The following is a 15,943-nucleotide window of genomic DNA, read 5'->3' on the forward strand; positions in this document are numbered from 1 at the left end:
GGTCGTAGCACCACTACGACATTCCCTTCCAGCTACTGTCATCTTGTATGCGACTGAAGACAACAGTATTTTGTGATCTAGAGGTGACATGATTAACTTCTACTAGCCATTGACTACCTCCTTGCATGACTACCTTCAGTGTTGACTATGCCTTCTTGATATGTTCATGTTTTATTGGACTGATTACAGCCGCATGTTGATCCTAATTTAGTGCTAGCATGACTACCTTCTAGCATGGCGACCTTCTTGCATGACTACCTTCTAGCATGGCTACCTTCTTGCTGTTTTCGTGTTGTATTAGACTGAAGACAACCGCACGTTGTAATTAGGGGTAGCGTGACTACGACATTTCCTTCCAGTTGTGTCCGTGTTTCAGGCGGCTGCCGCTGGTGGCCTTGCTTCAAGACGCCATATGCCGGCGCTGCGCGAGGAAAGCAAGGAAAGACAATCCGGGTCCCGCGGCCAGGGGCAGCCGAGGAGGCAATGCAGCTTCGCTTAGTGACCAGACCCTGTCCACGCTCGACTCCCAGCACCGCGACAAGCGCACTACTGGGTCAGAGGTCAGCCCCGCCCACCGTTCTGGGCCCTCCCCTAGGGGCGGGGGTTCCCTCGCCAAGCGCCGCCCCTCGGGGCTGCCCGTGGTCCGGAGACAGCTGAGCGAGAAGGACGAGCAGCTCTTGAGACGCGTCATGCAGAAGTCCGTGCCTGTGGCCATTGAAAGGGAGGCCACCACTTGCATGGCGGCTGAAGGCACGACGGAGATTGCTTGAGAGTTGTCGCCCTTACGGAAAGGGTGGGCGGCCATTGAAAGGGAAGCTACCACTAACATGGCGTCTGAAGGCACTACGGAGATTGCTTGAGAGTTGTCGCCCTGACTGAAAGGGTCTAGGAATGGAGGCCACCGCTGATAATTATTGTGGATGAAGTGAAGACGGTGATTTTGTGAAAGTTGTCGTTTTGATTGTGGGCATATCGCCCAGATGTCGCTGCCTGCGGGGTTCCCTCACCAAGCATCGCCCATGGGATCTGCCCGACGCTCGAAGACAGCTGAACAAGAAAGATGAGCCGCTCTTAAGATATGTGTCACATGCCGGTTGGTCCCAGCAGTGAAGAGATAGGCCACAACTTACATCGCAACAGAAGGGGCGTCGGAAATCGTGTGAAAGATGTCGTTTCGTAAGGTGGCCACTGAGGTATTCATGGATCTATAATATGTGACCCTCCACCACGAAATGAGTCGCATGTCACCTTTGCATGATTTTAATATTTTTACATTTTCCTAAAGAGTTTTTTATGCTCTATCCAGTGGTGAAACCCGTTTTAGAAAAGAGCGAAAACTGTTTGAGTTATAAGCCTGTGACTAAGGTGACCCTCACACTGTTACCAGACACTCCCCGGACTTATATTAAGCCTAGCGCAGAACCGCGCGAGGTGACATGCGACTCATTTCGTGGTGGAGGGTCACATATGGACGTGTCATTCAGAGGTCGTTAAAATTGTAGGCCATCCACGTATATCACTTTTGACGGAATAACTGAGATCGTGTGAAAGTTGTTCATAATGTGGGAATGTCGCTTAAAGGGAGGCAACACTTACATCGCTGCCAAAGGGACGCCTCATAACGTGTGAGAGGTATCGTTTTCAACGTGGGCGTGCCTTGCACCGTTATGACACTTCCTATGGCTGAATGAGTGGGAGGCAAATGCTTCCGTTGCCACTGAAGGAACAAGTTCAACAACAGAGTTCGTGTGAGAGTTATCTCGACTCTGTGCTTCTGAAGAGTACATGGCTCAGTGATGTAGCATATCATGCCTGCGGTTGGAAAGAAAGGCAATCACATACATCCTTTCTGAATAGACGCGATAAATCGCGTGGGAGTTGTCGTTTTGAATGTTGGCGCGTCGTTGGAAGGAAGGCTACCACTTTCTTCTCTGCTCAACGGACGACAGAGGTCGTGTGATACATGTCGTTCTGAAGGACAAAACAAGGCGTTAACATGTTTCCCCCTTTCATTTGGAGAATACTACGAGCTCTCTCTTCAACTGACGTAACGGTTATGTCATCAAGCGGCGTGTTTAATGTGAACAGTGATTATATAGCAAACTGGTGTTTTTTTTAATAAAGTAGATGGTCGCCCTTTTGTTTAACTTATGGAATATTCTGTAAAACTTTCCGCGTGAATCCTTATGGGCATTAAGCCATTTAGAGCAGTTGAACCCGGTGGAGTTAACAGACGTACACAAGAATTAATTGTCATCGCATGACCTAAAGTACTCGTACAGTATAGTACCCAGCACGATTACGCACCACCTTCGCGCGCACTTTTGGGATTGATATTTTTTTTCGTTTTCAAATTTTCAAATAATAACAGAGGAGGAGGGGGGGGGGGGGGCGCGAGGGGACCTGGTTAGAGCAGCAGGTGGGAAGCGAGAGTTTGGCGTGAGTACCGCGTTTTGTGAAGGTCGCTCTTGTTACGTGTTACCTTGATATTCTTTTGTTCAAGAGTTCATTGGGCTTTGCTGTTCTCAATTCTTACTTTTGTACTTACTTATTTTCCAACTATTTATTGTTATGTTTAATGTGTGTTTTTTCCTTAGAAATGATAATTATGTTAGAAACGAAGGGAAATAAGCGCTTACTTCCCTTAACTTCTGAGATTTTGTCACGAGCGGTTTGCTTCACTTGATTATGATTGTGGTTGTGTTTTTTTTAACTTTGAAATGTAATGTTGTCTGATACGTATTCTTTCTTTTCTTTATTTGGTGTTTAACGTCGTTTTCAACCACGAAGGTTATATCGCGACGAGTCTGATACGTATGCCTTATTACATTTTCCTGCTCAGTTACGTTATACATGCATGGAATAAGGAAGAATTTCAAGAGGGATTGCAGATTCCCTTAATGAGTAATATTTCGTGGGTTCAAGCCCCCCCCCCCCCCCCCAAAAAAAAAAAAAAAAAAAAAACAGAAATCAGAAGCTTGTACTTTTTCTTATCGGGCTTGAACCCACGAAATATTACTATGCGCTTCGTTCAATAATGCATTTTCTCGATTTGCTCTATAAATCCCTTAGTGCACTGGGATGTCTCAATAACTTAAATAATAATAATTACGTCAGCGCAACAATTCTTCTGAAGTATGTTATCCATTTCTAATTAGAGTTAACCGACCATGTTTTATTGATAAATACACCAGGCCGAATATAACATGTTATAGACTATAGATTATAAAGTGTAACAGGTAAGCACTTCACCCTAATGGAGTGTAAATCGTCTTTGGTAGATGTTTTATGATTGTGTCTTTGATAGCAAGGTATCCGTCTCTATTGTCATGATACATATATAAATGTTTGTTTAAACGGATTCATATTGTACATCATTATATTGAAATTGTTGTGTTGCTCTGATCTATATATTTGTTATTTGTACTTACTTTTTCTTGTACGGGTATTGAACTCTAGCTGCTCCTAACGAATGTTGACGCACAGTGTAACTAACTCACGCATTCACACGCCCACAAGAACGCACGCACGTACGCACGCAGACACAAACATCCAAGCACGCACACACGCGCTCACACACGCACGAAGAAATTGATCCAACCTGAAAAAAGAGAGGAGGTGGGAAGAGAGAGAGAGAGAGAGAGAGAGAGAGAGAGAGAGAGAGAGAGAGAGAGAGAGAGAGAGAGAGAGAGAGAGAGAGAGAGAGAGAGAGAGAGAGAGAGAGAGAGAGAGAGAGAGAGAGAGAGAGAGAGATATCAGTACAGTTCATCCGAACTTCTTCTTCGTAGTCAGTTGTGGTTGTACATTTTTTGTCGACGTTAAATGTTACGTTGTTATCTTTCTACTGTTGTCGGGCCATAGTACACACTGGTGATTTTCTTTTAAAAACACAAAAACATGTTTTCGTTAAATTGATTGTTTAATCGTTTGAGTGCATACGTGTTTGGTCCTTTGTTTATTTTCTTCGTGATGGATGCATCATGTTTGTTTTTGTCATATATTGACCTGGCTATAATGAAACGCTTGTGTGAATTCACTCAGATGTGTGAGTATCGACAGATTGACTGACAAGTCATGCTCATAGTTCTCATTGGTTTGGTGTTGAAATACTAATGTTTTTCTGGATGAATGAATTATCATTTTGCCCGTCTAGCTGGGGGGTCGTAGCTCAGTTGTGATCATCGGGGGCACAGGTTCGAATCCGTTCCGAGACGAATATAAACAGGATCAACTTTATGTAATGACTCAAAGACGATATCCATGTTCCATCCCTGTGACACCGCCGTGCCACGTAAAAATCCTCGGTCATTCTGTCAAAAGTGCAGGTGGCTGGTTACTCCTTAACATGCATACACCTGGGTAGTACTTACTTTTTTGCCCTTATTTTTTTTATATTTTTTTTTATATCTCTGATGGCGAGGAGCATCCTTCTTCATAGGTCTTTTTTAATTCTTATTTAAATGTTGTTGTTGTTTATTCTACATTCCTTAACCGCAATTCATAATCAAACATATATATAGGCCCTGTATATAATTTCTCCTGGAGTTCCATACTTATAAATCCCTATACATATTTTTGCCATAATAATTAAAACATTAACACAATCAACAACTGCATGTAAATATTCAGAACAATATATCATACCAAACAAACAAGCATGTACATTTATATTTATCTTTACGTTATAGCCTACTTTAGTTGTGCGATAATTCTTGTTGTTGCAAGCTTTCCACTCGGAGGAAGCGAGCTGTGTCACATTCCCAGGGATGGGACGATACAGTAGAACATAAATGAGATACGATGGATGTGTTGATAAATCCATTATCAGTTTTTCATTCTTACTGTTGCATTGTGAATTTCAATTATCACTGACTGTTAGGAATGTTCTTCTGAAGTTGTAGAAGGTTCTGCCGACACGTTTCTGTTTACTTCATCGAACACAACATGCCGTTCAGCATCTGTGTGTTCATCTTGTTCTTCTTCTTTATTTGGTGTTTAACGTCGTTTTCAACCACGAAGGTTATATCGCGACGGGGGAAAGGGGGGAGATGGGATAGGGGAAAGGGGGGAGATGGGATAGAGCCACTTGTTAAGTGTTTCTTGTTCACAAAAGCACTAATCAAAAAATTGCTCCAGGGGCTTGCAACGTAGTACAATATATGACCTCACTGGGAGAATGCAAGTTTCCAGTACAAAGGACTAAACATTTCTTACATACTGCTTGACTAAAATCTTTACAAACATTGACTATATTCTATACAAGAACCACTTAACAAGGGTAAAAGGAGGAACAGAATCCGTTAGTCGCCTCTTACGACATGCGGGGTGCAGAGAAATAAGGATGTGGAAAAGAAGACTTTTGGTAAGTGAAATAAAGGTGATGGATCCAGTCAGGTAGAAATAAGACAACAAGAAAAGAATTGGAAAACTGCAGGGAATAGTAGGGAGAGTTTTCTTGGAAGGAAATATAGGTGACAGGACTGGTAAGGCAGAAATAAGACAAAAGAAGAGAAGTAAAGGGGTGGGGTAGCTTGGTAAAAACACTCCCGCCGCGTGAAGGCGACCCCATGGGAGCGTTCATCTTGTTCGCAGTATTGCATTTGATTCATTCTAAAAAATATGTATCCTGTTTTTGATATTCGGAAGTGCTGTTTTATTATTGCTGTTGTTCTGTTTTGTCTCAGCTGGAACTGATGTGATTGTGTGCCTCAGTATTGGTTGTCAAAAAATGCTTTGTATTGAAATAAGAACTGTTGTTCATACTCCGTGTCTTGGATGACTTTTGGTGTATATCTGTGTGTGTGTGTGTGTGTGTGTGTGGTGTGTGTGTGTGTGTGTGTGTGTGTGTGTGTGTGAACTGACAAGAATGACATAAAGGGTGTAGTGCACGAGAAAGTACCCTACTGGGTAGGAACCAAAGGCTGGGTCGGACTGGTTAAAACAGATTTGTTGGATATTCCAACCAATCCGACCCCGTGCTTGGGTCCCACACAGTTGGGTATTTTATCGTGCACACCAACCCTGTACAATCATTCACGGAAAATGGAGACTCTCTTCTCACCTGCATAGATACAAAAAACAAAACAAAAACAAAAGCCACATCATTTGAATCTTCGCAAACGAAGCGCTTGACGACAGTTTATACTTTGAATCTTTAATTATTACTTCAGTAAGAAAATATATAAGGATGCGCTTTTCAGTAAACGACGTGGTATACAAGAGACATTGAAACAGAATAATTATGACAGTGTACCATTTCAAACTGTGCGAAAAACAGGTTATCATAGTCTTTGGCAACCGTTTAATTTGAACAAGAAGAGGACACACTCTGAATGACATTTTTTTTAACAATTCAATAACGCAAAGACAAACGAGCCAAATCAGACACAAATAAATGGCAATGACAATGACGAGACTGCACTGCATTTAACTAGCCTAACACGCTGTCAGTCAGACAAGCCGACCTCTCTCTCTCTCTGTCTCTCTGTCTCTCTGTCTCTCTCTCTCTCTCTCTCTCTCTCTCTCTGTCTCTCTGTCTCTCTGTCTCTCTCTCTCTCTCTCTTTCTCTCTCTCTCTGGCGCCTTATTGTGGAACTCCATTCCTGATTTAGTTAAAATGCAATTCAGTGAAACTTCCTTCAAGGAACTCTGCATGCTGTTTCTCTTGGAAACAAGTAAATAATTATGTGATAATATTACATCATTGCTTGATATTCATAATGCATTTTGAAATGTCTTTTTAATCTTTTGACATGTTAATTATATAAATTGTATTGTAATTAACTTAACTTCTATGTCTTCTTGCTATTAATCGAGTTACCCTCAATGGGCGAGGGCCGGATGAAAAAAAGCATGTATACATTGATTATTCTGCTACCCTCGATAAATAAATAAAGTTCCAAAAAAAAGTTAAAAGTTATCTCTGTTCACATGTAGTGAGAAAATATTGCCAGAGTAGGCCTGAAACTTCTATCCTTACGTACAAAAGAACAATCAATCAATATCTCTGTCTCTGTCTGTCTCTCATTCTTTTCAAAACACACACATACACACACACACACACACACACACACACACACACACACACACACACACACACACACACACAAATATAGGTCACACCACAAGGTATTCACAAGTTATTCTGCAAAGTCGGTCTCTGAGTCAGAAAAGTCAGTGTCATAATCATCCGCGCTCGCACTGTTGACACTCTCATCATCATCATCATCATCATCATCATCATCATCATCATCATCATCATCATCATCACCATCATCATCATCATCATCATCATCCTCTTTCTCTCCGTCTTCGCTCTGGGCCGCAAGAAGACTTTGGTAGTAGTCGAGCTTTCTCTCCATCACTTCCACAAGAGCTTCCAGTCCCAACTGCCTGGCTCGTTCTACGACAGACAAGTATTCCACTCGCACACCTCTTTTATTCAAGACGTCGGATTCTTTGTCGGTGTCTACGTTTCCTTGCTCGTGTGCTTGGTCCGCATCCTGCTGAGTCAGGTCTTTTGCTTGTAGTTTGGTCTGCACTTGGTCTGCGTTCAGGTCTCCCTGGTTCTGGTCTACTCCATGGGGTTCTTGGCAGACTTGGTTTTCTTTCTGTGGTTCTTTTGGGTCTGCTTTTGTTTGACTTTTCTGGTCTGCTTTCTGCTTTGTCTGGTCCACTTCCTGGGGTTGCTGTCTCTCTGTTTGTGCCGATTCCTGTTCCGCTGACGTCAGGTCGCTTTCCTGTCCTTGGTCTTTGTCTTGTCCCAGGTCCGTTGCTTGTTCCTGGTTGCTTTCTTGCGTCAAGTTGATGGTCGCAATGAGTTCCATTTGCTGGAATCGTTCGGAGGATTGACTTAGCTCTTGTGATTCTGGCTCCACAGCGGTGTCTTGTGATGTCGATTCTGGCAGGGAGGGGGAAGACACGGAGCTAGTGTCGTCGGCAAGAGCTTCTCCGCTAACGATGTACTGTGAAATGAAAGTACGAGTAAAGTGCAAGAAAACGGTTTCCTGCGAAAAGTTTAACGATGTACTGTGAAATGAAAGTACGAGTAAAGTGCAAGAAAACGGTTTCCTGCGAAAAGTTGTCACTATATCTGTCTGCAGAATAAAGCTTTGAAAGCAACTTTAAGTGTCGTATACATCCTAACATAAACAGACGAGCTACTTAAAATGAAACCATGATGTTTAAGGGATGATAGCACACGTTAATCATGATCACCTATGGGTTTGTTGTGTTATAAAACGTTTTTAAGCTTATCCTTATCCTCCCGAGACATACAAACCTCTTGGCAAAATGCATTGTTCCATTGTCTTTTCTTTTTTCCTTTTGATTTGCAACCAAGAAGTAAGATTGAGTCGTTTCAAAACATACCTTCTCCTTACGCTTGAGATCAGCACCAAGATGGACCAAGTATTCTGCAATGTCCGTCTGCCCACAGTCCACTGCTAGGAAGACCAAGTCTTTGTAACCGTCCACCACCGGTGCAAGCTTCAACAGTCAAAAACGGGATGTTTCACACGGTTAGACTTAACAAAGTCTTCGCTAAGTGAACTTCGGGCTCAGTTACCATGTAGGAGAAGATACCTATAGTTACAGCAGAGGAGAGTTGACAGCTTCACCATCTGAACCGAAGGTACAGTGGTGCCCGCCTTTTAAGACCTCTACAAATCTGATAATACTGTAATACATGTCGTGCATTCATACCTGTGATACAAAGGACACCTTTGAAACTAGCCCAAAATGTCTCTTTCTTGACAGGTATTTGTGTTTTTTTATCAAGCTATTAGATAAAGGGATGAACAAATGTGTTCTTTGTTGGGGGAGGTGCCCTCTCATCGTACGGGGATTCGCATCACAGGTACCACTGTAAATACCATGACTACCAAATGCAGCAATAGCAGTTACATTAAGATCGTATACGTATGTGTACGTACCAAGTGGGCAAATGATGACACTTGGTGTTTGAAGTCCCTGACTGCAGTCTTGAAATCTGTCAGTGTTCTGCGCTTGTTGCGAACAAGTCTCCGCAGCTGTTCATACTGAAAACGGTAATGACCAATAACCTTTGTAAACAACTGCAAAGCGTTTCTAAGTCAATTTGTGTTAAACATATTTGCTACAGGATCTTGCTGTATATTGAAGGGTAATTTTGTTGTTGTTGTTTGTTTGGGGGGGGGGGGGGGCAGTTGTACCTACCTCTTAAATTGGACAGGAACTCAATCGGGAAATAGTTTTGGTATTATGTATCATGCCAACTATGCATATACGAGCATGCTTCTTTGTGAAAGAATCTAATGTGTTAGTGAGATATCCATGGAGGATGACAAACTGGTGAAACGTTTTCAGTCGTATCACACTTGAAGTGAACATCTCTCTCTCTCTCTCTCTCTCTCTCTCTCTCTCTCTCTCTCTCTCTCTCTCTCTCTCTCTCTCTCTCTCTCTCTCTCTCTCTCTCTCTCTCTCTCTCTCTCTCTCTCTCTCACGCACACTAGCACGCACACACATCGTCACTATTTATTCAGTAATACATCTACAACGATATAGCTACCTTGTTCAGACACTTCAGCTGCTTGTCCATTCCGTAAACCATCTAGGGAAAAAAACAGACGAGTAAGAAAGAAAACAACAAATGTAGTTTGAAATTTGCATGTAAAAGGTGCACATCGTTGTTCTCGTGCCTACCCAATCTTACAAAGTATTGATGAGTATTACTAACATCAATATCTATCAAGTAAGGTCAAGGTTACGGACACCATTTGCTTTTCGTAACGTTTGTTTTTGCGTTTAATGACAGCTCTGCCGTGAGCAGTATGTTGCAAAGTAGAAGATCTCAAGATGGTAAATTTGACTAACTAATAATACACAAAGCAACTTTCACATTGTGAATTAACTTAGGGGTCAAGATCATCATGCCGAAAAGTGGTAGGTCAACAATTAAGTTCTAACCAAGTGTTAACATTGAAGAGAGGATATGGGTTGTGGGCAGAATAGTAGTTCCAGATGCACATGGTAGGGCGCATCCACTCATTAGTATATCAATTACAAAATCTGAATGTTCTAACACTGACCTTGCGTTCCTTGTCCAGATCCATTGCTTTGTTTGGCATCCTTTCATAGTCTTGACCCGTCAGGCAACCCTGTGTACACCATGAAACACATGAATGAATGTATATATAGAAAGGGCGGATGTTTCTGTTCCAAGTTAAATCCAACCTTCTTGAAATTCCCAAGCATTGACAACGACTGTTTAATGAATGGAATTAACACTGCATATTGAGGGGGGGGGGGGGGTGCAGTACAGGTAGCATTTTTCCACCTTTTGAGTCTTCAGACAAAAACATGCATAAGATTAACTACAGTGCATCCTTGTTTTCTTAATTTATTTTCTCAGATGAAGCTAAAAAAAACCAATGTCTTCAACTTATAATAACTTGGAATTTTGTCTGATTTATCTGTACAATGCAAGACTGGAAGAATCAAATGATGAGGTTTGAAAGTCACTTGTAAACGGCCGCTTACACAATCCAGAACGTCTGTATCACATCCTGCCTGTTGAAGCTGGGATTTAAAGTCTTCTCTCTCCTCCTCCTTCATTGCACAGGCGTAGTGGTAAGCTGTATGAAAGCGCTGCCAGAAAAACAAAGAAATGAATCGAAAAGTGACCTTACTATGGGAACACGGACACGATTGAGATGACACAACACAAAGGCAATCTGTAATGCAAAAGACTGGTCGGACTGCTAAACCAAAATGCGGAGAACGCTAACATCTTTCGTGCATTTCATATAACAATAAACATCGTCATTCATTGGAGAGAGAAAATCATGAATGTTAAGACACACGCCTTGCTTTTTATATTTTACAAATATGCAGAAGGAAATGGGAAAATAAACGTTTTCACGACGTTTGTTTTGTTCACAAGACAAAAGAAAAACATAAAGAGGTTTTCACTTTTGTACACTATTGGCAGAAGAAATGTATGACGACAGTTCTCTTGTCGGAACGACTGAGACAGAGACGGATATCTTGCCCATTGTAGAATCGGTTGGTAGGTGAATAAAACACAGTGCAACATCAAAGGTACTATGCGTGTTTCATATATGTTGAGACGCACAAAAAACAAAACGATCATCCATTATTTCATAAGTCCATTTTTCTAAAAATGGAAAGAAGGAATAGCCTAGGACACTTACATTGTCCTGCACATCGAAGTCTATGTAGGGCAGAGACAGGAGGTACTTCATCACGTCAGTTCTCCAGTGCAACACACACAAATGAAGCAAGCTCCGTCCTCCCTGAAAAAAGTTGATAAATAATAATAATAATAATAATAAAGATAGCTTATATAGCGCCGCTTCACAAATTTAACTATGCTCTTAGCGCTGTACATCGAGATATAACAATTTCAATAATATAAATACAAAGATGATATTATAATAATACACATTTACAAATATCACTCACGTGCATACATCCTCGTGCACACCACGCGCATACACACTCCCACTCATTAACAAGTGCTTCCATCCCCCTGCCACTGAGATGTTCATATACCCCCCTGGACAAGCTCACACCATGTCCGTCTCCTCTCTGGACTGTACATACACTCAGCAAGAAAAAGAAAGAAAGACTAAATGACAAATATATGCAGATATATACAGAAAACAAATTTGGAGCGGAAGAATGCTGTGTGAACATTTTGAAGACAGGACGTCAAGAACTACCTCCAGCATCTTAGCACAACTTTCAGAGGCAACTTACCGTACTGACACACACAAAGCTCACTGCATTCAAATGAGAGAGAAAAATGCATGATACACACGATTTCCTCATATGTTTTCACATTATTTAATTGTCTTTGACCGGATGGTTGATTAGTTCGTCTCAGATTTGACATGGCAATACCTTCTTCACAATTCAAGGCTTCGTGTCCTCATCTTGTCGATGCAGAAACGTTACAATTGAGGTTCGGAAAGATAACCATGCGTCAATGCAGTTGGTGTGAAATGTAAGACAATTTAACGCTTGATGTTCTCAAAAGACGAGTCCTCACTTTGTCCTTGCAGTTTGCCAGCATGTAGGGATTAGGGTAGTCTTCAATCAGCCGTCTGATGGTTTCCACTGGTTCCTTTCTCACACCTTGTCTCAGTTGGTAGGCTCGCAACTGAAACCAGCAAAAACAAAACCCCACACTATGCAAGATCCACCACTGTCAAAGCATATTCTAGTACTGTGTTGGAAAGTGTTTCAGTATTATGCATGTTGCTTCGCATGTTGCATGTTGCATGTTGCTTCGCGGCGGAATCTACTGCCAATCAGGATTATGAAAAACGCTGTATTTTTACGAATGTCATTTAAAACCAAGTGACTGCTAAACAGCAACCTACAGAGACAAGGCAGTTCACGATATCCCTCTCAATACAACATACACACATGTTGCTTTGAATAACACCGATAAATCTTCGCGTTACCTCTACAGCTCATCACCACAAAGTGTTTTGTGGGTGAAGAACACCTGCATTGTTCAAGACACGCCTTTTAAGTTTAATTTTGACAAGTTCATCAACTGTTATCTAACAATATTTGGGATCACATGGATTAAACGTCACAAAAGGAATACAGTGGAACCTGCCCTGGAGACCACCTGTCCATACAGACCACCTGTCCATACAGACCACCTGTCCATACAGACCACCTGTCCATACAGACCACCTGTCCATACAGACCCCCTGCCCATTAAGACCACCCCAAAGGATCCTCGACGGTTGTTACGACTATATAAATCACCTGTCTAAAGAGACCACCTGTCTAAAGAGACCACTTGGCTGGTCTCCTAAGACAGGTTCGACTGTACAATTTCAGTAAAACTGTGACGATGCACTTACCTGGAACGCCGGAAGCTTCTGCACAAACTGTACCACGACATCTGTTTCGTTGCCACAAGCATAGATGTATGTGTCTCGGTACTGAAAATAATAATAATGATAATAATACGAATATTTGTAACGCGCACATATCTCACCAACAGGCGACTCAAGGCGCACATACACTCATTCACACACACGGAGACTTAAAGTCACTAACACACACACACCATCAACCATCTAAGGAAAACAATGTGAGCATTGCAACACATATTTGTCATTGCAGACTGTGGGTCACTTCGGGTTACGTTTTTGTGTGTGAATGTTTCGGGAGTTTAACATTTTCTGGTGGACCCTTTGGTGAAGATTTAATTTCGCCAAATTACAAATTCGAACACATATCATACTCTCTCCAAACTACGCCTCCAAGTAGCATAACATCAACATATTATCTGTATTTGGTTTACAAAGTAACATGGACCTTGAGCGTTCACATAACCCTATATCAGTAAAAACCCAGTAGTACTCCTCATGCATCGTCAAATAGTACAGTTTGCCTGAACAGACTGCCCACACACTGTTTAAAGATTCAGTCAAGTTAGCCCGAATCCTTCTACACGTAACACATACTATACATAAAAGGGTCCAGAAATTATAATTCTCTTTTCCTGTGTGTTACCGACGATGTGATATAGGTCTGTATCGGCCAAGGATGATGTGGTAGGTTCACAGAGACATGCGCCATACTCATTATGTATCATTTGAAAACTGAGTTTGCTGTCAAGAGCAGACAAAACGAGTTCACTCACGTTGAAGTCGATCAGCATGCTGTCATAGCCATCTTGGGCCAACCTCTCCAGTTTCAGCATCTCCTCTTCTCGCAGTAGCTTGATGTACATCTGTGGACAAAAGACTCTCCTAATTGAGACCGAAGTTGACGTCGCAAAGACTTCGCGAAGCCTTTTTATTAAACATGAAGTTTCAAAGCTTTGTGCAGCGAGCTTCGTGAAGTTGATTTCGCGAAGCCGACTTCGCCCAATATTAGGCTTCAGCTTCCTGTTGAAATGTTCATAAAGACATATAATTAACCTAGCACATAGTCTTCAGATCCTCAGTAAACGTATAACTAACCAACTTGCAGATGTGGAAAAAAAATCATGTAGAGCTGACACAGTACGCACAAATGCCGGTGCAGTCTTAGAATTATACCTTTTTCCCCTAGCTTTGTGTACAGCTTTTGTGAAAAAGATGACAGAGTTTTACGGCTTCGACTTTCTCAGAGACAACTCCTCTATGAATCCTTATACAGTGAAAAAAGCAGCATGTAGTTATCAAAATATTAGCTGCTCCTGTAAACTGCGGATCAGAACCAGAGTCATCAAACCGTACAGAAGTTCCCACCCCTTCCCACATGTTTGATTTTTGAACGCACATATTGCAATACTTATTGAATCACATACGTACTTACCCTGTCCAGTAGTTTGGTCACGTCGTGTCTTCTGGCCAGTCTGGCAACATCCCGTGTCGTGATGCCTGTCTGTAACATGCACGTACACAAGATACCTACGTGTAGTCATTGTTGACACAATTGACACGACCTCATTTACATGATATACACACGTGTGGTTTGAACAATATTGTTATCTCATGAGTGGTTGTTGACATAAATTCTGCACATTTTTTTCCTCCAACATTACTATATCACGACAGGTACTTTCAGCTGGACATTGACATTCCATCCAAAAATTTAGTTTTAAAAATGAGAACAAACAGTGTTTAAGTTTATGATGCGCGCTAGAAACAGACAGCAAATGGATTTATAGAGGGGGGGGAGCACGGACAGAGACATAGATAAAGACAGACAGACAGACATACAGACACACAGACACACTGACAGACAGACATAGACAGCGAGATCTGATGTAGCAACTGACCATATCTCTGTCTGCCAGGTAAACGCCGTTCTGCATCATGAACTGAATAATCTCCAGAGGTACTTCTCTGTTGCTTTTGTCCAAAGCAAAAACCACCGCGTTTCTGCCTCTCTGGAAAAAAAAGTAAAGCATACTCGTACTGGACTGTTTCTTTTGTTTTCCCCAAGGTCGGATGATACAAGGTAAAAGAAAAAGTATAGGTAGAGACTGTTAATAATATATGCATTAAGTCAAAACACACAGGCACACAGACTTAGACTGAGACACAGACACATATAGACACAAACTGACAGAGAGCCACACAGAGGCAGACAGACAGGCAGACAGACAGACACACACACAGACACACACACACACACACACACACACACACACACACATTCTGACACACACACACACAAACTGTGACACAGACACACATACACATATCCTCCCCCCCATACACACACACATATACTGACACACACACACACACATACTGACACACACACACACACACACACACACAACCACACACACACACACACACACAAACACACACACACACACTAAACACTAACACACTAACACACAAACACACACACACACACTAACACACGCCCGCTCAAAAGTACGCACGCACACAAGCACAAACGCAATAACAGCTGTAAAATTGTCTCACCTGATCCTTGAGCAGAAAGTCCGGTTTGGACTTGAGCACTGTCCAGACAATGTCCACGGGCAGACGAGGACTGATGGCCGCAAAGTACAGAGGTGCCTGCAATGATCAGTCCTCGTGTAAAGCAATGGTCTAACCAGAATTATCCCAAAACAAATCAAAAATCTTCGCAAACGTTTTCATTCCTATAAACTGGTCTACTCGTGACCATGAAAGGCTTAACAAGATTTGCTGGAAAGTGTAGTGGAAAATGGCTAGTGGAATCTACTTATTCGTGTATATATATATGTATGATATTAGGTCTTTCGAACGTAAAGCACTGAATTGCGGTCTTATGTCCCAAGAAGTGGGTCACTGAATTCAACTTCTCTTTTCCTGTGTGTTAGCGACAAGTGGCGGTTCCATTCCCTGTCAAGCTTCTGGTTTTGTTTGTTCTTGTTTGCTTGTTCACTGAATTTGTTTTGTCACAAATTAACGTTCTAAAAACTA

General features: G+C 41.9%; 1 protein-coding gene across 2 annotated transcripts in view; it reads right to left on the minus strand.

Annotated features, from left to right (window-relative positions):
- Positions 1-6,284: 6,284 nt before the first annotated feature.
- The window catches only part of LOC138958423 (uncharacterized), a 45,878-nt gene continuing 36,219 nt past the window's right edge, over positions 6,285-15,943 (minus strand). For both annotated transcript variants that reach the window (XM_070329565.1, XM_070329564.1), the window contains 13 exons: positions 15,458-15,553; positions 14,797-14,907; positions 14,331-14,399; positions 13,672-13,761; positions 12,884-12,964; positions 12,052-12,162; positions 11,192-11,293; positions 10,518-10,625; positions 10,067-10,135; positions 9,547-9,588; positions 8,933-9,037; positions 8,370-8,486; positions 6,285-7,963 (listed from right to left, as the gene is read on the minus strand). In XM_070329565.1, the coding sequence (XP_070185666.1) occupies positions 7,139-7,963; positions 8,370-8,486; positions 8,933-9,037; positions 9,547-9,588; positions 10,067-10,135; positions 10,518-10,625; positions 11,192-11,293; positions 12,052-12,162; positions 12,884-12,964; positions 13,672-13,761; positions 14,331-14,399; positions 14,797-14,907; positions 15,458-15,553 (1,926 nt within the window). In that variant the 3' untranslated portion in view covers positions 6,285-7,138. The remainder of the gene's footprint in view (positions 7,964-8,369; positions 8,487-8,932; positions 9,038-9,546; positions 9,589-10,066; positions 10,136-10,517; positions 10,626-11,191; positions 11,294-12,051; positions 12,163-12,883; positions 12,965-13,671; positions 13,762-14,330; positions 14,400-14,796; positions 14,908-15,457; positions 15,554-15,943) is intronic.

The sequence above is a fragment of the Littorina saxatilis genome, linkage group LG2 (genome assembly GCF_037325665.1).
Source record: "Littorina saxatilis isolate snail1 linkage group LG2, US_GU_Lsax_2.0, whole genome shotgun sequence".
NCBI classification, from domain to species: Eukaryota; Metazoa; Mollusca; class Gastropoda; order Littorinimorpha; family Littorinidae; genus Littorina; species Littorina saxatilis.